This window comes from Mya arenaria, chromosome 5 (genome assembly GCF_026914265.1).
Source record: "Mya arenaria isolate MELC-2E11 chromosome 5, ASM2691426v1".
NCBI classification, from domain to species: domain Eukaryota; kingdom Metazoa; phylum Mollusca; class Bivalvia; order Myida; family Myidae; genus Mya; species Mya arenaria.
The window spans coordinates 73,188,955-73,216,237 of NC_069126.1; the positions used below are offsets into that span (position 1 = coordinate 73,188,955).

The 27,283-nt window shown below is 37.4% G+C and overlaps 1 protein-coding gene across 4 annotated transcripts; it reads left to right on the plus strand.

Moving 5' to 3' along the window:
- The first annotated feature begins 1,878 nt into the window (after positions 1–1,878).
- On the plus strand, positions 1,879–25,822 carry LOC128234853 (beta-1,3-galactosyltransferase 1-like). 4 transcript variants are annotated; one of them, XM_052949397.1, is made up of 3 exons: positions 1,893–1,930; positions 6,237–6,373; positions 20,900–25,822. In XM_052949397.1, the coding sequence occupies exon 3, from the start codon at positions 21,519–21,521 to the stop codon at positions 22,854–22,856; it is 1,338 nt and encodes a 445-aa protein (XP_052805357.1). In that variant the 5' UTR covers positions 1,893–1,930; positions 6,237–6,373; positions 20,900–21,518; the 3' UTR covers positions 22,857–25,822. The 4 variants fall into 4 exon arrangements, with proteins under 4 accessions (XP_052805358.1, XP_052805357.1, XP_052805356.1 ...); XM_052949398.1 differs by lacking the exon at positions 6,237–6,373 and having other exon boundaries at positions 1,879–1,930; XM_052949396.1 differs by lacking the exons at positions 1,893–1,930; positions 6,237–6,373 and adding an exon at positions 8,677–9,063.
- The last annotated feature ends 1,461 nt before the right edge of the window (positions 25,823–27,283 follow it).

A 27,283-nucleotide genomic window follows, 5' to 3' on the forward strand; every position in this document is an offset into this window, starting at 1 on the left:
GGGTTCGTCTGATGTATATGGCTATCTTTACATTCATGGATTTTGATTTACGTAACAAAATAAATGTTAGTTTCAATTACCATCAGCTGTTTGTGATGTTTGAATGACATTCATGATGTTTGAGACATTTAATTAATGCTGAAGCAGACGATAATGTTAGCTCACAGACTCCGTAAAGCGAGTTGTTGGTTGTAAAATGATAATGTCTTGAACGGGGGTATTGTCTGAAGAATTTCGCCATTCGAGTCGGAGATGTAATATAACGATGAACAAGAAATGTCTTAAAACAGATAAACGGCGATTATTTTGTAAACAAGGTCATGAAGACTGTCTGAGAAAGCAGTGTGAATTTAATTTTTTCATATTGTCTGATTTAAATATCAAAAGCGATTTAAGCGTTTCTGAGGTCGTTTTTACACAATTTTTGTACTCAATGATATAAATGCTAGAGTTATGTTTTATTTGCTAAACATGTGCGTAATTATTCTGAGAAGGTTTGTGCCAAGTTTCATTTAAAAAGTTGCTTTAAAAATGTCTTACTGTAGTGTCAGGTAAAAATAATAGTTAGATCAGCATGCTATTCAATAATAATGAGATAAACAATACATGAGGGGTGTGTTCTTGTGTTATATATAGTTTCAAAAAATACTTTAAAACCGATTAAGTGTGTGTATGTAAACTAATTTATGCTCACACTCGGGCATTTAGGCCCATTCGGCGAGTGGTCCGATAAGAATGGTCATTTAATGTTATTGGAGCATAGTGCACAGACAGAATGTGACTATGGCAAGAGCTACCCTGGTTCTTTAACGCGCACCAGTGTATTACAATATTACGCAAGACCCCCATTTAACGTTCCTCCCGGAAGGCGATAAGTATATTTTTATAGCTGTACGGCGGGGAATCGAACCATCGACCACCGGATTGACAGTCAAGTGTGTAACCACTAGACCACGGATCCGCCACAAGACAATAGTTTAAAGGGACGCGTTCCCGTTTATAGGGTCGTACAGCGAAATCCCATTTTATTAATGAAAAAGTACCCGAATTTCAAATAAGAGCTATATTGTTAATATTTTTTTAAATAAGACAGAAATGCTCTATTTTGCCGAAAAGTGTTCTAAACGCTATCGAAGATTTATTAGTTAGGGTTGGACACCTTTTCTGTAAAAGGGGTAAGGGCCAGTTATTACTTGATTTTATTCAATAAAAGTAAGTAAAATAACTCAGTTTCAATCACGATGCAAACATAAGATCTTTGAACGATTCTTTCTAATGACAACAAGCTAGTTTAAAACATATTTCTGTCCAAAGTGATATTTCTTTCTCTACCCTATGCATGCGTACAATGTGGCCAAATTTAGATGGAATTCGTGATAAGGTATCTATATTATACAGAATGATTGATGGGAAAATGTTCGAAGTAATTACTCAATAATGTGAGCGTATATTATAGTAATGCTATCCCAAACGATCGATTCTATATAGATACCATTTTAAGCTATATGATATTCCACACAGGCGATATAGATGCCATGAACACCTTATCTGTGAAACTATCTTTTTTTGCTCCTGTCAAAACTAGGGAGAAAAGTGTTTCTGTTACCACGGCATCGTTGTTTTGTTTGTTTTCGGTATTGATTAAGCATTTGCCTCCATTATTAGAAAGCAAGCAAGACTGCAATAGAAAGCATCATTGCTAAAGTCGATTCGTGTGCCATCTACAGAAAGATATGAAGACACCACGAAGGTGAATCCATCGGGTGAGAACAGATTTTCCATTAATTGGAGGAACGGAACAATTGTAGTTATTAAGAGCTATGGCCATGTGCTGTCTCTGGTTAGGCGTCTACCATATATAACGGAGCGAAGGCGGCTGGAAGTTTCACACAGTGTAGTGATTAGATGTAAGATGCAGTGAAACAGACAGGTTGGTTTATATGAATTTATTTATTATACCTTCAACGTTATGGAAGATGTTTCTTTTTTATTTTCATAGTGCCGCTGCTTTAACCAATATATGTTGCATATACTAAAACTTAAAAACTTTTAGAAACGTTATTAAAACAAGTCTTGCATGCTATACAGGATACATAAGCAGATTAAATGAGCTAAGGAAAACGGCTTACTTGTGATAAAAAAAATATACATACTTTAATTTAGTTTAAAACAATTTAGTAGCGTTATTGAAAGAGATTCGGTTAAACTTTTTAAGTTGGATGTATTTTGGAATGCATAATTTTAACACTAATGAACTTCTTTTTAAATTACTTTAGCTCACTGTTAATTTGTAATAGTATATATGTACAATGAACTTATTACAGTAATAATAAAATGAAAAAGGCATAGAACAGCATATAGAACAGGTTTAGAATTGCGATTATCATCATGGACATGTACAAACCTCAAATATGAGCATTTAATTTGTACCAAGAAGTAAACATAGTATGGTATTCAAAAGAAGGGCAATGCGTTATTTTAACATTCCAGAGAAATACTTACAAGTGCTCTTACCGGACTTGAGTTATTCTGAATGATCGTCTTCTCAGCAGCTGTTGATTTTAATGTGCCACCGAAATCAACTTCACAGTATCAATGACTCTCCCAAATCAGTAGTCATATATATCCTGCTGTGTTAAATCTTCTTGTCGAGATGTATTTAATTTCCGTTAAGTCTTCGTACGTTGCCACGTGCTTGTAAAAACTTTGTTGATAAATGTAAGGACGCGTGTGAGGTTGGTTCCCATAATTTAGTTGAGCCCCGAGTGAACTCACGTTGTCAAGCGGCAGACCATTCTATGAGGGGACACAAACATCAACTAATAGAGATATTTCGGTGCAGGTTTATGAGTGTGTCTGTGTTTCTTGTACGCTCTGTGTGTGTGTGTGCGCGCGCGCGTGTGTGTGTGTGCGCGCGCGCGCGTGTGTGCGTGTGTGTTTCCTGTAGTTTCCATTGTACTATTGTTAATGCAAGCAAATAGCCCTACATAAAAATACATGACTTCAATCAATGCTTCATCCAGAATTTTAAACTAAACGAATAAACACTTACGAGCAAAATCAAAGCACTGAAATTGCTTTAGGATGGTACTGGTGGTAGTTTAAAAGCAGTCATCTTCTAGTATTGCAACAAAAGTTTGTTAAAATGTTGTAACATACACTCTTAATGAGCAAGAGCAACACCGAGAATAACAACGGTTAAGGGAATAGTTTAATGTAGGTGAATGGCCTTACTAATTAACATATAGGTATTGTGACTGTCTATGTTTACCAAGTGACAGTTTGTATCTTTAATGATTTTCAAGTTGCACGACAATTAACACAGTGCTTGAATAAACCATACAAAAAAAAAAGAAATTATTGGTCACCATTGAAAAAAAGATATATTTTGAGTAACATCATGATTTTACATGATGAAGTAAAACAGCAAAATTAGGTGTGCACCGACTTATGTACAAGAATGGGAATATAAAAGCAGCCACAGACCGCCATATCCCCAATCAAATTAAGATCAGTATCAACTTTGCTTTCTGGCAAAGGATAATATTGAAAATTAAAAAGTGCATGACCCAAAATATACTGCATCCAAAGTTACGGTTCTTGTGAACTAGACTTATCCTTAATGAGATCTATCTTTATATGAAGTTTGAAGTCAATACCTCAAAGTTATGCTCCGGACAAAAATATGTATTTAGATTAACAAAGGGCAATAACTAAAATACTGCCCCAGAGTTATGGTTCCTGTGTACTGCGCTTCTCCTTAATGAAATATATCTGTATATGATGTTTATAGTCCATACCTTACAGACTTTCCAATTTATACAGAGAAAAAAAAATGTTTCGAGCAGGAATAAAGACAATAGAACGAATATAATTATGGGATATGAATTTATGTGGAATTATCAATCATATTAAATGCAGTTCATAAAAAAGAATCATGGGGTGTAAAATTAGTGAAATAATCTGTTACAATTAACGACATATTGGTAAATATGTAAATATATATGTAAAATGGAGAAGAAGATGAACTTTAAACAAAATACATATTATGAATAGTAAGTTGTTCCTTTATGGTTTATGAAGACAATGTTGCCAACAGTTGTGATTGATGCAACGTTGATTGATCCATACTCCTTACCAACAATAAACCACACCTGTGTCAGGTCACTGTCTATACACGAACATAGTATATGGATAGGTATATCTGTTTAATGTTGTAAAATAAATAAACTTTGATATAAATAATTTACACACTTTATGAATAATGCACATAATTTGATAATAAGAATGTACTGAATGTGGAATTGTTTTGCTCGTTCAATGAAAAGTAAAAGTGAAATGCTCCCAGTTATAAATGTGAACAAGAGGGCGGTGGAGTGGAATTGTTTTGCTCGTTCATTGAAAAGTAAAAGTTTAAATGCTCCCAGTAATAAATGTGAACCAGAGGGCCGTGGAGTGGGTGGCAAAGTTTGTCTTAGTCAAGTCGTTTGAAATGAAGTGATGTTGAAAATAGCATATAATGGCACTCAGTGAGAGGTGATGCAAACAATGGCGATTTGAACATGTATTATACATTTGTAAGGCACTTTGATTGCACTAATAATAATAATGTTCACACAACGAGTAAAAATACAAACTCAATCTTAAAATCACATTATAATTAAAAAACTTAATATCACCATAGAATTAGAAAAAAAACAACATGTGGACCCAACACGGTAAGATACAAAAGATAAAAGTACATTTTTATTTAGACATTGACGTGGCAAGATGGAAATGGATCTTTTGCACTACAATATTTATTGCTTTAACATGTTCAAAAAGGTTACTAGTTGAATGGAATAAGTAGTAAAAAGTATTCGGAAACCTTAAGCTTGTTTTAGATTATGGGAGGTGCTGCACCCTGTCTTTTTTTTTTTGAAAACACCTTTCTACCCTCATGGAGACTGGAATGTGCACCCTCCTGCCTACACAGAGTTAATTGCTAAAGATAATAAAATATGTGTTTGGTTTTGATTTAAATTTGAAATATAACTATGAGTTCAAACAAACTTTACGTATTTGGTAGTTGAAACCTTATATTACTTCAATTTTCTAACATTTTCTATGAAATTCATAATGCCTCAATTATTCACTGCCCGATAGAATGTGCGTTTTTTTTGTCTATCTGCACCCTGTCTCTTTTTCTGTACCACCCTGTCGTTTTTAAAACCTGGCTAAAACCTTACCTAATTATTGTATGTGGCAGATGTGGTAAGCACGAGGTAAACATGTTCACATCAGAGTTTTTTTTGCAGAAATTGTGTTACAAGTACTTTGTAGAATTGGTGCCAGTCAGATCTGGCAATATTTGTCACTTTTGATGCCTTGCATTCAGATTGGATTCGTAAACTGCCATCTGCTGTCAATTATTCTTTAAACTCTGGGTAACGAGGTTGTTCATGAGTTCAGTTGCAATTGTGACCATGGTGGCTAGTTATTGTGTGGTGCATGCGGTAAACATATTCACATCAGAGCTTTTTTGCAGGAATTGTTTTAAAAAGCGCTTTGAAGAATTGTTGTCAGTCAGAATCTGACAATATTTGTCACTTTGGATGCGAAGCGTTTAATTTTGATGCATACACTGTCATATCTACTGTCAGCTGTTTACTTCTTTAATGTCTGGGCAACAAGATTGTAGGAGTTCAGTTGCAACTGTGACCATGGTGTCATCTGCGAGAAGAAACTCAGCAATTCTCTCATCTAACAGACTATTTCCTACCACTACAGTCACATTAGTGGGAGGAGCTTCCATTTTCTTTAAATATGAATATATACAAACTTTTTAATGCAGACCATGACAAGTTAATAAATGCATTTCATTTGCCTGCCAAGTACTAGTTATTTTATAATAGATATGTAGATATACAGTAAAAGAGAACATAACAAGGCATATCCGACTTGTGTATGTTATCTGGCAATGTGTTTAACACGTTCTAAAAGGAGATATATTTTTATGTTGTTTTCTAGTTAATTATGGATTCAGTTACAGTTAGTTCAAATATATATGTCAGAGGTGAACATGAAATAATGAATAGCAATTAAATCTGTACATAGCGTTATTATTTTGCCACAGAGGAAAACAACTAATGAATAACTAAACGGCATACATATTGAAATTGGTAACATTGAACATATACAGGAGGAAAAATAGTGTGGCAGAATGTAACTGATAAAACAATCCCTGCATTTTTTAGTTGGACGTGGTGGCGAGGGACTCCCTCCTTGAGTGTGGGTGACGTCTGTGATTGTCACAAAATCACCTGGTCTGGCATCGGACTGGACCGCAACATGCCATAATTTGATTTTGGCTTTCTGCTTGTCCACTTCGGAGGTAATGACCACTACGTCAATCTCTTTGTAACATACCTTGACGGTACAAGCAGGTGACTAGATAGGAAATTATATTTTGAACATGGTGATTATTTACTTCACATATTGTGTACAGACATACAAGGTAGTTCGCCATTTACATGCTATTATACAATCAATCTGAATGTAGGGTTTTGCTGCAATACTGTTTCTTAACAAAACATATTTAAGATGTCAAAATTTTATACCATGACTTTTCTTTGACAGTAACATGAAAAAGACAACAGTGTGTCACTGTGAACAGTTGTTACTGTTATGATTAATTTCCTTGATAGTAAAACTGTGACAACAGTCAATATTTGACAGTCTTACTCAAATACTACAATGCAAGTAAATACACACGGACAGGCTACACATCTCATATAAACACAAACTAATTTGCAATTAAATGACAATATCGATACTCACTTAACGCTTAGACGTTTCGTCTGTGTTAAGCTTTGAAAATTGCGATGAAAACGGTTGAAAGTAAAACATTTTCCAGAATGACCAACAGTGTGATTACTACTGAATCATACAGCATTATCCTACCTAATAATATGTCGAGTACGAAATTGAGTGACATTATTTGATAAATAGAATTGATTAAACGTAGCATATACAACTCGTGTATCTAATCAACGCGATGAAAGAATAAATTACAAACTAATTTCGTTCGAAAATTCTAGTGTGAACACTCACCGAAGCTTGCCGGAGATGGTCGGGTAATTACGATTGAAAGTGTGTATATTCATACATTGTTCAGATGAGATCCATCTGAACTTGATAAAAATATTGTAAAAGTTGATACGATTTCATTTCAAACACTCACAAACAACATGAACTCGATATTCTCTCAAAAATGTAATAAAATTCAGATATCTTGATTCGCGTAGTAAGAACTTCTCTGCGTTGTCTAGTTGTGCATTACACTTGAACACTGGTTCCTGAACGCTTCTGTTTCAGCTTTAAAGCATCAAATGATGCAAGCCTTTCGAAAATTAGCATGGTACCCATGAACGGTAGCAGTATCGTCCGAAAACGGCAATCGAAACTCTGCGGCCATTTTCCATCGAAAAACGACCTCGGATTTATATGGACGGTTTACAATGTCAGAAATCTTTACATGTATCGACGCTCCAAGAAGATCGCGTAGTGATTTTAATATACCACTTTGGAACCTTAATTAAACCTGCAATAAAGCACTTTACTGGCAACCAATATTTGAACTTAGTAATGCAAATTTCACTTTAAAACCCTACAATTGATGAGTACTATTATTTAAATTTTACTACTTCTACTGATGTACCTGCATGCATCAAAGGTTGATTTCATTTCATTTGAAAATGACCGAATGTTCCGAATGTTAATACGTAGTCACTAGTATTTAAAGTCTTCTTAGAACAGAAAAACCAGTGGTAACAATTGACTGGTGCATTAATGTGAGAGTATATTCAATATATTGTTTTATGTCCGTAACCGTTTTTCTATGAAATTATTCTGTGTTCTGGTACGCCGTTCAAAATGAGTTATTTTCTTCAATTTACAAACGTTTTTTTTCAATATCGCAAATGAATATTATCCGCCATGATATTTAGAATGAACACGTCCATATTGCATCAGTTAAGTTGGTTACATGCCAACCTGGACCAGACCACCGAATTAAATACATGAATAAAATGAGAGCATAATCACTTAAATCATTTAGTTTTTAAACCGATGTTGTTGTTTCTTTTATCAGCAGCCTGTCCCTATGTATGTGAGATAGGAATTAAATATATTTCTTACGAACGATGATCAAATTGAGGGTGCTGTGCAGGGGCAGATCTATGAGTTGACGTTAGAGGGGCGTACTGTAGAGGACCATCTTGGAAGAAAACATTGGCTTAATTGAGTAAAAAAATGGTTGGGGCCAGGTATAGGTCCGTTATTTATATTATTCAAACCGATTATTTACATCGTTTTTTATCGCAATAAGTCCAATAGTGCATATCACCCAGGCTATGTAACATGGATTTATTACAATTCATATACGGTAGTTAACTTCCTTTTCTACGTGTTAACTTTTGTAACGGTCCTCACTGAGTACCACACACAATGCACTTGAATATAAAATGAAGCATCCTCGTTCATTTCCATGATGCACTAACAGATAGGAGGTTAATAATGCCTCCAATATTGTGTCGATATAATACACAAGAGGGTCCTGTTATATGTTGAATGATCTGATATTTGGCTTCAAGGTCCAATAAAACTGACATCTCTTGTTCACATACGTTAAACATTTTACTCAGGAGATGGCATGAAACTACACTACGGTTTACACTGAAGCTGACTTGCTGCGTATTAATAGAACGTAGGCTCTTAGCAGACTCGTGTATCCAGTGTTGATAAATGAGTTTATAAACACACGAGTGTTGTTTTCTGTACATAGTCCTACCTCTGTGTTGTTGTGTGGAGATTAAAGGATGGGATTTATCAGTATTACTTATTAATGATGTGAATTATCTTTACACAGAAACAATGGTATGCTAAATCAACTTCAGTAACGTGCTCTTCCCGGACATGAGTTAATTTACTATTTACGATTTGCCACAAACAGGAATATAATTGGACATATCAACGGTTTAAAGAGAGGAAATTGCTCCAATTTACTGGCATTCTATTTCCAAGGTGAATATAGCCTCTATTTGTATTTGTATCTGGAGGGAAACCGAACTTAATATGCTGTTAATATGAACCACTGCGTATGTTAAAGTGTGTTATAAACTTTTTGTCTTTGGCTTTAAAAAAGTACTGGATAAACGAAATACTTATCACTTATTACGTGAGTAATTTCTTTTGAAAGTCATCCCTCAGTTGTAAGGACTATTTATGTACTGAACACCTTCTAGAAAATAAGCACTAGCGGTTTTAAAAGGGGGCTGACCCGACGCCCTCCACCCGCCCTTTTATTTTTTTTCCAAATTTTACTATTAACCTCGCAATTTCAGGCTCAGCAAACAGAATTATTGAAAATTTCAAAATATCTATACAGTAATCATATGACTATTTCTGAATTGTAACAAAAATGTAACATTGTAACAATGACTTTGATACTTTAACAGAGAGGGCACATTTTACTATATGTTCTCTAGTCTCAGCAATTTTATAACAAGATTGATTACAGACACAAACTCATTCTCAAAACGTATTTGAATTTAAACCCAGATCCGTAATGCGCTCCTTGTAAGCTTAGCCTGCAATTGTTTGCACTTCATGTACTTAAGTCGTATTTATTTTCAAGCAAGCTAGTGTTCGCACTTATAATATAAAATAAACGATATGAGCCAAAGTACAAATAAACTTTGCATCTAAATATGAAACACAGAAATGTTTATTACACTTTCATCAAAGTTATATTGAGAACCAACGTTGACGCTTTTCCGGTAGCCGGATATTGTCGATGTGCGGGTCAACGAGAATGATTGTGTCTGCACTTGTAATTAACTTCAAACAATGTTCTCTCGTATGGGTAAGCGGATACGGTGAAAGTGGCGTTCCCCCAATCATTTCAATGAAACTTTCAGTTTAAACACTTTTTTTGCAGTTTTAGCGCATGACAATTGGCTAATTGACTTAAAAAACAACATTATTTGTCGAAAATTATGAAAATGGGGGAATATCTTTATCTTTTATGTCAATACCCGATAAGCAAAATGAATTGAATATACTTGAAAGCACTATTTCAGACTAAAATGCCAAAATGTTAACCCCCTTTAACACATTGACTTGAACGGGTCTTACCCAAAGGCGGAGGTAAATATCAGTTACATTTAGACCTTACTACAAATATTTTGTCTCTTACACAACAAAGTCTTGTAGATGTGACCCAAATAGGAGGAACAGTCAGTCATGGTCATAAGGCCTAAAATACATTTCGTTTGGGTTACCCGACCCTACCTATGAAAAAGGCGCCGACCCTACCGTTTTTATAGTCAGTTGGTAAAAAAATGAAAACTAAATCTTTTTTTAAGTATATTAGTAAAAACATTGAACGCTTTATTCTCCAATGATGAAAATTACGTTTCTATATAAAGCCTAATAAAAAAATAAATAAATAAAAAGCCTACCTACCCTCCCTATTTTTGAAAAGGATAAAACCCTAACCAAACCATTTTTTTGCCTAGCCTTACTCTATCCTCAGGAATTGACTTGTAACGGTACATGTGTAATTAGGGGGAACGGTACATGTGTAACTGGCGGGGAACGGTACATGTGTAACTAGCGGGGAACGGTACATGTGTAACTAGCGGGGAACGGTACATGTGTAACTAGCGGGGAACGGTACATGTGTAACTAGCGGGGAACGGTACATGTGTAACTGGCGGGGAACGGTACATGTGTAACTGGCGGGGAACGGTACATGTGTAACTGGCGGGGAACGTTACATGTGTAACTGGCGGGGAACGGTACATGTGTAACTGGCGGGGAACGGTACATGTGTAACTGGCGGGGAACGGTACATGTGTAACTGGCGGGGAACGGTACATGTGTAACTGGCGGGGAACGGTACATGTGTAACTGGCGGGGAACGGTACATGTGTAACTGGCGGGGAACGGTACATGTGTAACTGGCGGGGAACGGTACATGTGTAACTGGCGGGGAACGGTACATGTGTAACTGGCGGGGAACGTTACATGTGTAACTGGCGGGGAACGTTACATGTGTAACTAACGGGGAACGTTACATGTGTAACTACCGGGGAACGGTACATGTATAACTACCGGGGAATGGTACATGTGTAACTGGCGGGGAACGGTACATGTGTAACTGGCGGGGAACGGTACATGTGTAACTGGCGGGGAACGGTACATGTGTAACTGGCGGGGAACGGTACATGTGTAACTGGCGGGGAACGGTACATGTGTAACTGGCGGGGAACGGTACATGTGTAACTGGCGGGGAACGGTACATGTGTAACTGGCGGGGAACGGTACATGTGTAACTACCGGGGAACGGTACATGTATAACTACCGGGGAATGGTACATGTGTAACTAGCGGGGAACGGTACATGTGTAACTGGCGGGGAACGGTACATGTGTAACTAGCGGGGAACGGTACATGTGTAACTGGCGGGGAACGGTACATGTGTAACTGGCGGGGAACGGTACATGTGTAACTGGCGGGGAACGGTACATGTGTAACTAGCGGGGAACGGTACATGTGTAACTAGCGGGGAACGGTACATGTGTAACTGGCGGGGAACGGTACATGTGTAACTAGCGGGGAACGGTACATGTGTAACTAGCGGGGAATGGTACATGTGTAACTGGCAGGGAACGGTACATGTGTAACTAGCGGGGAACGGTACATGTGTAACTAGCGGGGAACGGTACATGTGTAACTAGCGGGGAACGGTACATGTGTAACTAGCGGGGAACGGTACATGTGTAACTGGCGGGGAATGGTACATGTGTAACTGGCGGGGAACGGTACATGTGTAACTAGCGGGGAACGGTACATGTGTAACTAGCGGGGAATGGTACATGTGTAACTAGCGGGGAATGGTACATGTGTAACTAGCGGGGAATGGTACATGTGTAACTAGCGGGGAATGGTACATGTGTAACTAGCGGGGAATGGTACATGTGTAACTAGCGAGGAACGGTACATGTGTAACTAGCGGGGAAAGGTACATGTGTAACTAGCGGGGAATGGAACATGTGTAACTAGCGGGGAATGGTACATGTGTAACTAGCGGGGAACGGTACATGTGTAACTAGTGGGGAACGGTACATGTGTAACTGGCGGGGAATGGTACATGTGCAACTAGCGGGGAAGGGTACATGTGTAACGGTACATGTGTAACTAACGGGGAACGTTACATGTGTAACTAACGGGGAACGGTACATGTGTAACTACCGGGGAACGTTACATGTGTAACTACCGGGGAACGGTACATGTGTAACTAGCGGGGAATGGTACATGTGTAACTAGCGGGGAACGGTACATGTGTAACTAGCGGGGAATGGTACATGTGTAACTAGCGGGGAACGGTACATGTGTAACTAGCGGGGAATGGTACATGTGTAACTAGCGGGGAATGGTACATGTGTAACTAGCGGGGAACGGTACATGTGTAACTAACGGGGAACGGTACATGTGTAACTAACGGGGAACGTTACATGTGTAACTACCGGGGAACGGTACATGTGTAACTAGCGGGGAATGGTACATGTGTAACTAGCGGGGAACGGTACATGTGTAACTAGCGGGGATCGGTGCATGTGTAACTAGCGGGGAACGGTACATGTGTAACTAGCGGGGAATAGTACATGTGTAACTAGCGGGGAGCGATGCATGTGTAACTAGCGGGGAATGGTACATGTGTAACTAGCGGGGAACGGTACATGTGTAACTAGCGGGGAATGGTACATGTGTAACTATCGGTGAATGGTTCATGTGTAACTAGCGGGGAACGGTACATGTGTAACTAGGGGGGAACGGTACATGTGCAACTAGCGGGGAACGGTACATGTGTAACTATCGGGGAATGGTTCATGTGTAACTAGCGGGGAACGGTACATGTGTAACTATCGGGGAACGGTACATGTGTAACTAGCGGGGAACGGAACATGTGTAAATAGCGGGCAACGGTACATGTGTAACTAGCGGGGAACGGTACATGTGTAACTAGCGGTGAACGGTACATGTGCAACTCGTGGGGAACGGTACAGGTGCAACTAGCGGGGAATGGTACATGTGTAAATAGCGGGGAACGGTACATGTGTAAATAGCGGGGAACGGTACAGGTGCAACTAGCGGGGAACGGTACATGTGTAAAAAGCGGGGAACGGTACAGGTGCAACTAGCGGGGAACGGTACATGTGTAAATAGCGGGGAACGGTACAGGTGCAACTAGCGGGGAACGGTACAGGTGCAACTAGCGGGGAACGGTACATGTGTAAATAGCGAGGAACGGTACATGTGTTACTAGCGGGGAATGGTACATGTGTTACTAGCGGGGAACGGTACATGTGTAACTAGCGGGGAACGATACATGTGTAACTAGCGGGGAATGGTACATGTGTTACTAGCGGGGAACGGTACATGTGTAACTAACGGGGAATGGTACATGTGTAGCTATCGTGGAACGGTACATGTGTAACTAGCGGGGAATGGTACATGTGTAACTAGCGGGGAATGGTACATGTGTAACTAGCGGGGAATGGTACATGTGTAACTAGCGGGGAATGGTACATGTGTAACTAGCGGGGAATGGTACATGTGTAACTAGCGGGGAATGGTACATGTGTAACTAGCGGGGAATGGTACATGTGCAACTAGCGGGGAACGGTACATGTGTAACAAGCGGGGAATGGTACATGTGCAACTAGTGGGGAATGGTACATGTGCAACTAGCGGGGAACGGTGCATGTGTAACAAGCGGGGAATGGTACATGTGTAACTAGTGGGGAATGGTACATGTGCAACTAGCGGGGAACGGTACATGTGTAACTAGCGGGGAATGGTACATGTGTAACTAGCGGGGAATGGTACATGTGTAACTAGCGGGGAACGGTACATGTGTAACTAGCGGGGAATGGTACATGTGTAACTAGCGGGGAATGGTACATGTGTAACTAGCGGGGAATGGTACATGTGTAACTAGCGGGGAATGGTACATGTGTAACTAGCGGGGAACGGTACATGTGTAACTAGCGGGGAATGGTACATGTGTAACTAGCGGGGAACGGTTCAGGTGTAACTTTCGATAAATGGTACATGTGTCACTAGCGGGGAACGGTACACGTGAAATTAGCGATGAACGGTACATGTGAAGCTAGCGGGGGAACGGTGTGTGTGTAACTAGCGGGGAACGGTAAATGTGTAACTAGCAGGGATCGGTTAATGTGTAGCTAGCGGGGAACGATCCATGTTTAACTAGCGGGAACCGTACATTGTTATCTGGCGGGGAACGGTACGTGCATAACTAGCGGGGAACGGTACATGTGCAACTAGCGGGGAACGGTACATGTGTAACTAGCGGGGAATGGTACATGTGTAACTAGCGGGGAATGGTACATGTGTAACTAGCGGGGAACGGTACATGTGTAACTAGCGGGGAACGGTACATGTGTAGCTAGCGGGGAACGGTACATGTGTAGCTATCGAGAAACTGTACATGTGTAGCTAGCAAACAACGGTACATGTGTAACTAGCGGGGAAAGGTACATGTGTAGCTAGCGGGGAACGGTATATGTGTAGCTAGCAAGCAACGGTACATGTGTAGCTAGCGGTGAACGGTACATGTGTAGCTAGCAAGCAACAGTACATGTGTAGCTAGCGGGGAACGGTACATGTGTAGCTAGCGGGGAACGGTACATGTGTAGCTAGCAAGCAACGGTACATGTGTAGCTAGCGGGGAACGGTACATGCGTAACTAGCGGGGAACGGTACATGTGTTACTAGCGGGGAACGGTACATGTGTTACTAATGGGGAACGGTAACTGCGTAACTAGCGGGGAACGGTACATGTGTAGCTAGTGGGGAATGGTACATGTGTTACTAGCGGGGAACGGTACATGTGTAACTAGCGGGGAACGGTATATGCGTAACTAGCGGGGAACAGTACATGTGTAACTAGCGGGGAACGGTATATGTGTAGCTAGCGGGGAACGGTATATGTGTAGCTAGCGGCTAACGGTACATGTGTTACTAGCGGGGAACGGTACATGTGTCACTAATGGGGAACGGTACATGCGTAACTAGCGGGGAACGGTACATGTGTAACTAGCGGCAAGCTACTTTTCTTTCTGATCGGTCAATACTTAAATAATGAAATGCTTTTTAACCAAGAATATGAGATTTCCGTCAATACTCATTGTCTTAGCGATTGCTGCAAACGATAATTCGATAATCCTGTAAAACAGTTGGTTTTAGAAGACGGAATTGACTTTAGACAGAACAATGCCAAGAGAACCATTGGTATTGTTTAGATTATGTTATGACCGCAAAACGCAATAGAGGAAGAGAAACCAGCAACCACAGTTATTTTCAAACAATTTGTTTTTAAGATAAGGCCAAATAAAGGTTTGGTTAGGGTTACATCCTTTTTAAAAACAGGTAGGAAGGGTAGTTTTTAAAAATAATAATATTAGGCTTAATATTATTTTTTCTTAAACAGCTGACTATAAAACGGTATGGTCGGCGCCTACTTCATAGGTAGGGTCGATTAATCCGAACCAATTTTTTTCAAGTTAATTCAAATAACTTATACTACTAGTAAAATTTAAATACCTAGAAAAAATATAAAGAAAAATGTCTAAAAATTTACAAAATATCTTCACTAAGCCGCCTGGTTTGTGAATATCAACAGAATAAAATCAACTAAAAATCTTAAACGTACGTTTAGAGCCCTTTATAAGTCCATCCATGCCACAACAATTTTAGAAGGACCGATAGGTTGAAATGTTATCCTAACAGAATAATCTAATCAAATCCAACATTTTAGAAGTATTCTAGCAATGGTGAAACTGTTAAAGACAATTGTATCAAGACACAAGATCAGAGAAGTCTGCTCTTATATACCTGAAGAGTATGTTCTAGGACGGACTAAAAAATCCTCAAGAACTTTTTCTCAAATTATATAATTAAATAAAAAGAGCTTTCTAGAACATTCTGTACTAATCCCGATATATATTTTCTTTCAATATCATAGGGGAAAAACATGAATATTTTAATGAATCTAGGTCAGCAATAATCAAAATAGATTAATAAAGTACTGATTTTTGAATATGATTATTCCTTAATCTGCAATACAAGAATATAAAACAACATCACGATCTCGAGACTTATCCTAATACCACTGTATCATTAATAAGGGTTTACGTGACTGATTATTTTAAATCCTCTGTTTTAATAAAAACAACTCTTGTTATGAATACTCAATGATACTATTTGAGCACTTCCATTTTTATGCAGAAATTTCATTCGGAACCTCTCGGCCATTTTCCATCGAAACCAACTTCGGATGTATGCCGGTACTTCCGTAGAATTAGTTTGTACAATTTTAAATAATAACTTTATTAATTATAGTCTTTTAACGTGTATTTGACATTACTAAGATTAAACTGATTGACACTGTTGAAGTGTATTATTGCATAAATAATTAATATTTCCAGAAGTATAAATGCATAATGTTTAACTGCTAAATTTAAATTACTACGCGCTCTACTTGCAGCCTAGTTCACGGTTTTCCTAAGCGGACAAAACAGTTCTATAAAACTGTAAGTAATTAATCACAATTCTACTTAGTCTGATTTCTCAGTTATTGCAGATATAAGAGTTCCCAGTAAAGCTGTTGATGTCAGTTTAAACAGTGGATAGGGTTAACACTTGAGGAAAAAAATAATCGTTATCTACGACAAGTCGTATCTAATTACATTATTTGATCCTGTGCAATTGGCAGATTCTATTGTGATGCCAGTGATATTTAGTTTACTGTATTGTGAAAGGATTAATCAATAAAATAGCAGACCTGAGATAATTCGAGAAAATGTACAGAATTAGCTTTTGTCCCGTTATGAATCTTATATTTCCATTTCTTTCATGCTTTACGATGAAATATGGGGGTTTAACAGTGAAATAACAACAGTGAAAATATCAATTTGATATTTTCACTGCAAAATAAGGAGTGAAAATATCAACTTTCAGAACTACTTTTAAATTCCTTTGTTGTAACATGTACTTGCCTTGATCAAAACAGAACACTGGACTTCAGTAAATTATGTAAAAAAATAAAGAAATGTTTTATAAATTTAAATAAATATATAATTGGAAATTAACAACTTACCGTTTATTACCGGTTATCCCGTTTATCAAACATTTTACTTATCTTTGAAGCTGAATGTTCGAACATTTGCTTTCATACCTAATAAATTACAGTCAAGAACAACTGTTCGAACATAAATAAAATTTTATATCATCGTTCAAATGTATTTTGAACTGTTAACCGTTGTAGTACGTAAATGAGCTTCCTGGAGAATTCACACAACAATTTACAGATAGATCCGATATTTTTTACCCCACCCACACCTCAAAATGTGTCAACAAACTAGCGTGGCATTTAAAACAAACATTTTAAAGCGAAACAGACTGGTCTCTGACAGTAAGATGACTGAATATTAACTTACTATAAAAACACGCGTACAAGCTGTCTTAAACTAAGAAGAATGGTTAAAATCCAATGAGTATCCACATTTGTTTTGCTAACACATTTGACCTTCCAAAGTTTCATTCTTTAAATAGCGGCGTAGTAAATTGGTTATGTATTCATGCCCATCTTAAAATAAAAAGTGTTTTCATTAGTATTTGGAAATATGTGCACTAATAATACTTCATTGTTTGCTGTTCATAAAGCTTTGCAATAAAAAACGAGCGAATATTAAGCTATAAGAATGAATAGCAGAGAACTATTTATCATCAAACCGAAAGTAGAAAAGTTGACAGCTATACTTATGCATGAGGGGCGCCCCACGGGTAGCGGCGTAAAGCCCACTCTTTTCAAAAAAGGGGGTTATTCAGAAATAAATAAAAAAAACATAAAACTCCGAAAATAGCATAAAAGAAACAGAAAATTTGTTTATTTCAGTGTAAGATCGTATTAAATTTCACTCGTGATCATAAAAAAACTACATTTTCACTCGTGGCTTCGCCACTCGTGAAAATATGTTTTTCTATGACACTCGTGAAATAAAATACGATCTTACACTGAAATAAACAAATATCCTCTATTTATTACAAGTGTATAGGTAAATCACTAAAATAATAAGTAAGAATCCTGCATTTTTTATCACAATGTATTCAGCATGAGGCCTTAAAGGAGCAAGATACCAGGTGATACAACGCAAGGAAAAATATAAATAGTAGAAAAATTACATAAAATTGATACCATTGTGTACAACACATTGAATCATACTTACCGATGTATCACATCACTTACGAAATATTTATGTTTCGCAGTTCTTGTGTATTTTTCAAATTCGAAATTTACTTGGTCTGATTCTCAGGTAAGTCCCAGTAAATTTAAAAATAGCGTCAGTATATTTATCTGTACTCACCACGTGACTTTCACATGCTTAATATACACACTATAGGCTTAGTTTACGCGCTATCTTTTAAACGGGTAAACTCGGCTAAGACAACAACAAAATATTATTTTAATAATGTAAACTCATGTATTATCGGCATTATACTAGTTAAAATTGACAATTCTAAGCTTGGCTGAGGACAAACTGTTTTTGCCGCTTTTGGGAACATCTGGTGTCTGGTCCCTTTAAAAAAACTTCTGGTTCAGGTTTCCTACGAAGTATGCGCGGACCCTACCGATTTTATAGTCCGTTGGTAAAAAAAATATATATGCGTTCGAATAGGTTGTTTAAAAAGTTTTTTACTGATAAATACCTATTTTTGGACATGATGTAATCTGACCACACAATTATTGTTTTAGGCAGAAGTTATTGGACATTGCTGAAGATTAATATTATAATTCAAGTTAAGACGTTGCTTGTAATATTGAATAAAACGAATCCTGGGCCATTAATGTTATATAAATATTGACTGCCTTGAGGATGACAGTGCAAATTGTCAACCTGAGGTTAACACTGTCGACCTTGGCGAAGTTTTATTACACCGTAGAAATGGTAACATTGACGTCAGAGTTTTACGATGATGCAGAGGGTGATAATGCGGGGTGATAGTCGAACATAATGCCCTAGCGTTTTTACAATATGTTCTACAGTAGTAAGGTATAATAACGGTAAAAAGTTAATCAGGACGTATAGAGTAACGCATATATTTTTGCAGGTTTTGTTTGTACAACACTAATTTGCTCTACACGAAGTAACAAGACTAAGAAAATCGACCAAATCTATTTTTTGCTTTGACCCGGCCCATTTTTTCCTCTCATTTTTTTGCTAGCAGATAGTTATATTCCATGAATTCTAACCGTTATTTCCCCTCCTTTCAATAATAATGATAATAATAAATTGGCTCATTTCAAGATAAAACAATAAAAAAAGTTGTCAAAATGTTAAATCTGTGAGAGTACAGCTTTAAAATATCCCTACTAGGAAACTAACAACAATGTGCGCTTAAGGAATCTGATTCTTCTTGTAAATTAGGTACATTAAACGGTAATAGGACGGTTCTCAATAATCAGACATTTCAAGCTAAAATGCCCAAAAGACACCATTTCAGCTGAAATAGAAGTTACGGTGATTTAACATTGTTAATAGAACATCACGATTTTTTTCGACACACCAAGTGGAGCTGAAACGAAGCAAGAATATTGTAATGGCATCGAAAAAAGTGAAAATGAAGATTATTCCTAGAAAAAAAAATCCATCAATAAGTAGATTTGATTTACTCGACTTCTCAACTCAAACTATTATTTTTGGTTCAAATTTCCTGGTCGAAATGGCGCTGCAATAACATGACAGTGGAACGTTTTTGTATCAGATACAAAATATCATTCAATTAACAATCACCCTTAACATATTGTGAGGACGTGTATGCTATCGGTTTTAACCAGCGAATGTGTCATTCAACGACTGCCAGCAATATTTTTTTTGTTATTTTTATGATTTAGTTACCATCAAATAGCTCTTAAATAGCTCTTAATAACTTTGAAAAGCGTTAGTTTCTAATACAATTAATATGAACTACGTTTTTATGCCCCAGAAGAAGGGTAAATTACGATCGCATCGTCCGTCCGGCCATCCGTCCGTCCGTTTCATGACCAGTCTGTAACTTTGTTATGCAAAGTCATGCCCCCACGTTCAAGGTCACGATCAAATTTACAGGTTTATCATTATCAAATCCTGCTTTTATGCGTTAACAGTATGGTTGGTCGTGTCCCGGTTGTATCTTTGTCATGCACAGAAGGATCTTAAAATAAATTGGAACATGTGTTTGGTGCATAAAGACGACGTGTCGCGTGCAAGACCCACGTCCCTACCTCAAAGTTGATAACTTAGAGTGTATGCTGCATATATGAACATAGAGTATAGTTAGTTTTGAAGCTTCAAGGTAAATACATCACAGATACCGTAAAATTAGATTTAACAAATCAACGCATATTTTACGCCATTTTCTTTTTCCTGGTCCTTCGGGTCTTTCTTATTAGTATGCGTATGAACGTGTGAGAAGCATATACTTTATTGCTAAATAAAGAGCACTATTTGTTTTCTCTAAATATTCAAAATTTACGAAATAATTTGAAGTTCTGCATATTAACGTTGATCCCAATGGTATCGATCAAGCTATTTCTAGAAACTGATCTGCTAGGCGGACCTACGATTGTTGATATTTGAATTAATTATCCATCTTGCTCAAAAAGAATGGAATAGTCGAAAGGGTATCGACAACATACCTTTGTATAACAGAATAGCTTTCTTTATGTAAAATACAGGGCTCATGTAAATTTATTAAATCGGATTACCATTTTATATATTTTCTTTCAGGACCATTGGAGAAGAAGACCTACTTGCCAAGCCAAATCAAACGCGTGTAGCAGGAAAATTGGAAATGAATATAAAATCACATTATCGGACACATTATCGAACGTCGGATGGCTAAATGACCTTAAAGTTTCCCTGATATTAAAGGCTGCTCTATAGTCACATACGTTGAAAATATACATCAGAACAGAAATATCTGAATCAACCTTCAATGAGAGGTTTTTGCAAATGACAACAAGCTAGAGTAATTGAGACACTCTAGATTAGAATACCATATAGGCAGACTCACAGTTTGAAATTACGCTTCTTTAAAGTACTGATTGTGTTCAAGATAGTAGAGAAAAAAAATACAGACAATGTCTTTGTCTGAAATAATGGAAACTAGGAAAACAAGACCACTGTAACCTTTTCGGACGAATTATTGGTTGGAACGAGCCTTTGACAGGAGCGTGTTAATTTGGAGACAAAATGGATGGCGTTTTAGACATAATTGTAAAAAGTAGTTTGCAATTGTGTTACTGACATTTGTTTCACTTCATTCGGATGTTTTCTGTGCCGGGGGAAAATGGGACTTCTAATTTGAATATATTGGATATTTCTAACGCCTTTGTCTTGGTTTAAAATGAATCAAGGAAGTCAAACAAAACCTGGGCATTGCCCTTTCAAAATATCCAGCCGAATCATACTTGGTTCATTTTTGACTTTGCTCTTTTTTGTACTTTTAAATCTGTTAACATCCACATCGAAAATTGCCTTAGGTGTTGATATGTCAATCAACATGAAGTCAGATGTAATAAGTGCTTTTAATGAAGCGTTAAGTGCCGTTCATAATAACTCTGGTACTATCAGAGGGAATTTGACTTTAAAGTCATTCAATTCTAAGGAAGAAGCAGAAAATGATTACAAAAACTGGATGGAGGGGCATAGTATTCGCAAAGATCTCGAGTCGGAGCTTGAAACCGATCGAACTCCAGATGGTCGTATTAAGTTAAACATTCCTGAGAAAGGAGTCGCTGTAGTTTCAACAACTATTGGCTTTAACTACCAAAATGCTCAAATAGATATACTAGGCAACGCTGTGAATTCGACTGAGAATTCTAGAAAATCAAGTTGTGACAATTGTTTTAAACACAACTTTAATTATGTGATACAAAACAAGCATATATGTGATGATACCGGGGATAAACAAGCAGTTGAACTGCTAATTCTTATTCTGACTTCACACAAAAATGGAAATGCAAGAAATGCCTTACGGACAACTTGGTTGTCGGTTACAAAAAACAATACAGCGAACATACGGCACGCGTTTTTACTTGGAGAAGTGCATGAACCTATGATTAAAGAACGTGTTAATAAGGAAAATGAAAGGTATCGCGATATTATCAAAGAAGATTTTATTGATGTTTATCAAAACCTCACCTACAAGACCATAATGGGCTTCAAGTGGGCATCAACTATGTGTCCAAATGCGCAGTTTGTTATGAAAATAGACGACGACATGTGGTTGAATGTCCCCAATATAATGAATTTTTTGTCAAATTCCTCCATGAAAACACTTCTCCAAAACACCGTCACAGGTATGTGCTCGAGTAAAGCTCAGCCAATCAGAAGCAAGAACTCCAAATGGTATGCGTCTTTAATCAGCTACCCGGAGAAGTTCTATCCGGGGTTTTGCTCAGGAACCGGTTATTTAACAAGCATGAATGTTGCAAAAGAATTATACCGAATATCACCAAATGTGCCCTTCTTTCATCTGGAGGATATATATATATCACTGTGTATCAAGAAATTGGGATTTAAATTGAAAAGATCACCTGGGTTCAACGCGAATAGGCCTAAACTGGACCCATGTCTTTATAAAGGATCAACGCTGATAACTGCTCACCAGTTGTCCCCAACAATGTTAAAGCTGATATGGAATAAGCCATGTCGGATTTCAGAAAGACCAAATATGAAATAACCCATTTATTTCTAATACAATAGTTTGTTTCGGGTATCCTGGAACTACCAATTTCTCACAAATATTCAATGTTTTGTGTTTTAACTGGTGAATACACAAAACTATTAATGATTATTTAGGCTGATGGCTTTAAATGTGATTGTTATGTATGCATCCCCAGCGTATTGTCAGTATTAAGACATATGCTTTTAGAAAGTTCAAAGACTTTAGAATAACGGTCTTAAGCAAATGTCTCAAATTGACCTCCCTTTAAAGTTTGAATATGTTAACCTGCATAAAAATCAGGAATAATGTGTCAATTCTATGACAAATTTCAAATATTGTAGACATTATTGTAGCATTACTCTACCATGGCCAGTCAATTATGGAAAGGTGGATGAATATTTTAAAATGAAACGTACGCTCTTAATTATCTTGCCTTTATTACAGATGTTAAAGTAATAAGTTTCGTATGAGCCACCTGTGTCACATAGCTATATTTTCTTATGAAAATTGAAAAATCCTATATTAAAACCGATACTTTTTATATTGCCGGTCTTTTTAAATGATCTCTTCTACAAGCATCTTCTCAATTATTGTTGTTGATGATTTTAAACAAGGTCAAATAGGTAGCTCGGCGTGATAGATATATTCACCTAATACAGCCTGAATACATAGAATATGAATATGAAGCACTATTTGAGACAAAAGCAGTAGTATCGAGGTGCACCTCTACCTTTACAGATGCCGGTCTCATTGAAGATTTGCACCACTACTTTTTTACCTTTTAATACAGGTGCAGGTTCAATTATGGGTCTAATTCTATTGGTGAATTATCGATGGTAATGGATTAATCGTAGCCACGGGCTAAGAAATAATGATCGGCGACGATGTTTTGCCAGTTGGTTGCCGTGAACTCTAAGGCCGATTCTTCGTTATTTATTTTCTCGTTCATTTTATTTTCTATTTCCGCTCAAAAATATTACAATCTATAGCCAAATTCCTATGTTATTAGAATGCAATTATCAAATTCAGTCAATAACATTTCAGTCAACTCGTCAGATGTTTCACTTCTGTATTTGATTTGATTTTATTAAGCCATACTATAAGTGTGGTTTTATTAACCACGCGAAATGACACAAAGTGTGTTCTTTTTAATTTTCAGATAAATTGTCAGATAAGTCGGTAATGAAAATATAGACGACCGCCAAAGACTACCTATTTGTCCGAACAATTTTATTTTCCACATGTCAAGCCTTTTTAAAACATTATCGAAATATCCGATTAATGAGTCGGTCTGGCTGTCGGATTAGTCGGTAATGAAAATAATCAAATATAGACGATCGCCCAAGACTACCTATTTGTCCGAATATTTTTATTTTCCACATGTTAAGCATGTTTAAAACTTTATCGATCAAGCTTTTTTGATGCCTGTGTGATCTGTTTGTGGACTTTGTATTTGGGTATGTGGTGTTTATACATTTGTGTGTTTAGGTCTCTCTCGTTTGGGCTTTTGCCTTGTGCCTCTGAACAGGGGTTTACCTACTACTGTGCTTGTCCATGTATGTGTATTGAAGCTGATTCAGACCTGGTATATCTCTTATAGTTTGTTTTTAAATCGAATTTGTTCGGAAGATATTCCCTCATATGACAATCATTAAATGAAATAGAGTCATTTGCATATTTCACGGGAGTATTGATGGCTTGGTATTAGAATAAAACGGAATATGAATTTAACGTGCTTGTTGTAATGTCATCGAATAAAGAATATATGTCAGTATGTTAGACAGTTTGTCAGCTCTTAAACCATCGTTGCTATGCGAACGCATTAACCATTTATATATAAATCCTCGAATGCAGAATAAATGATTATGTTGAACAATTGTAAACTCTCAAAACCATCGATGCCTATACGTTTATATTAGTTTCAATAGAAAACTTTTGTCCACTCTCAAAACCATCGTTGCATAAACTTTAATATTAGTTTCCATCAGAAAAATATTTTTCCAGTCGTTTTCTTGCGTCGTCACAACTTGCTTAACCAAACATCTCGTGCATTAACCTGTTTCCAGACTATTGAAAGCAAAAACCACCTTTAAACCAGACAGACTGCAACCTAGAAAATTGGCATACAGCATCAGCATCATGATCTCATGTCTCTACTAAGCTTTTTCATATATTGGTCTTAGACTGAAGGTAGGCTCCGTCATGAATCTTGTGATGTTTTTCTATTCATACTTATTGGGGTCACTTACTCATAATCTGTTCGAGAGAGCCATTCAATCCATGACGTTAAACTTATCAGAATTCCTCAGCATTGTCTCTGGCTTGTTGTGGATGCTATTGTACATAGAAAATCTGTTGCGATTTACTAAATATAAAGCAACGCCTCGGTAACTAATATCGATGTCTTTGGGCACATATTGACAGTGTCGTAAATGTTAATCAAAGAGTTTGACCTTTAAAATGACTTCATTCGTATTGATTAGTTATCTTGTTTCAAATGCACTGGCTTGAAAACTGCCTGTAACTTAATGAAGTACTGGACAATATGTGTATAGTAATCATAACAAATTTCATATCGGGCATTCACAAAAACTTTCACATTTTAAAAGCCGTAGCTATTCCTAGCTAAGATATTTTCACGGTATTTGTTTGTTTCATAATGTAAGGATGCATAAGTTCTATATTTCTGCTATATGATTTCACAAACCTGATAAATGTTAATCCGTCTGAAATTGTTTTTGTCACTAGCAAGTCCTGGTCTAATTCTAATTCAAATATACTAGATTACATGCTTCAACAATACCCATCGCTTCAAAAAATCTCCAAGAAAATTAAAAGCATTTATATATTTTGTATTTTTTTACTCTATTTTCATTGTATTTCCTTCTTTAATGTATAAAGATATAGAGGATATTTGTTTATTTCAGTGTAAGATCGTATTTTATTTCACGAGTGTCATAATAAAACATTTTTACACGAGTGGCGATTGTTGTGTCCATTTTTCTGGGAAGTTCGAATTACGAATTACAACGACAAACAGTTCAAACTATATTTGAACGATGACCTAATATTCTATTTATTTTCGAACAATTGGTTTAGTCTTTTATCTGTTTGGTATGAAAGCAACTGTTCGAACATTCAGCCACAAAGATCAAGAAAAGGTTTGATAAACGGGATTACCATTTGTCTAATAAACGGTAAGTTGTTTATTTCCAAATATATCGTTATTTAAACTAATGTTAAGGCGAGCTAAGTCAGATGGTTGTCTTTGAATGAATGACTTGATCGTACCTCGTTAGAGCTAGCACTGTTGCTTCGGCTTTATTCATTCTTTTACAGGTGGTGTTTGTATCTGGTCATTGAGTACTTATTTAATAATTTATCCCTATATATTTTTGTGTTTTACTTTATTCTACGTTGTTTTCAGGTTGATGCCTGCTCTGGTGAAGCATATATTTTTTTTAGAAATTATGGACAAAGTGTTGGGATAAGTACGAGTTTATGGCTTGGTTTATGCCCCCGGGGAGACTCCGGGTTCCCATGAAATCTTGTTTCACTGAGCGTTCCAAACTCACTGTAGACTCGGGTTCCAGTGAACCCTTGTTTCTCTGACCATGCCCAGACCCCGGTGACTCGGGTTCCAAAGCAATATTGTTTAACTGACCGTTCCAAGCTCCCGGTAGACTCGGGTTCCAATGAACCCTTCTTTCACTGAGTGTTCCAAGCTCCCGGAGGTCTCGGATTCCAATGAAGCCTTATTTCACTGACCGCTCCAAGCTCCCGGAGGTCTCGGATTCAAATGAAGCCTTGTTTCACTGACCGCTCCAAGCTCCCGGTAGTCTCGGATTCCAATGAACCCTTGTTTCACTCAGCGCTCCAAGCTCCCGGTAGTCTCGGATTCCAATGAACCCTTGTTTCACTCAGCGCTCCAAGCTCCCGGAGGTCTCGGATTCCAATAAACCCTTGTTTCACTGACCATTCCAAGATGCCGGTAGTCTCGGATTACATTGAACCCTTGTTTTACTGACAGCTCCAAGCTCCCGGTAGTCTCGGATTCCAATGAACCCTTGTTTCACTCAGCGCTCCAAGCTCCCGGTAGTCTCGGATTCCAATGAACCCTTGTTTCACTGACCATTCCAAGATGCCGGTAGTCACGGATTACAATGAACCCTTGTTTTACTGACAGCTCCAAGCTGCCGGTAGTCTCGGATTCCAATGAACACTTGTTTTACTGACCGTTCCAAGCTCCCAGTAGACATGGGTTCCGGTGAATCATTTTTTCTCTGACCATGCCAAGGCCCCGGTGACTCGGGTCCAGTGAAATCTTGTTTCACTGACCGTTCCAAGCTCCCGGTAGACTCGGGTTCCAGTGAACCCTTGTTTTACTGACTGTTCTAAGCTCCAGGTTGACTCGGGTTCAAGTGAACTCTTGTTTTACTGAC

Bases quoted from the DNA above. Each gene is read 5' to 3' on its own strand.
- LOC128234853 (XM_052949398.1), top strand. From the start codon at position 21,519: ATGAATCAAGGAAGTCAAACAAAACCTGGGCATTGCCCTTTCAAAATA.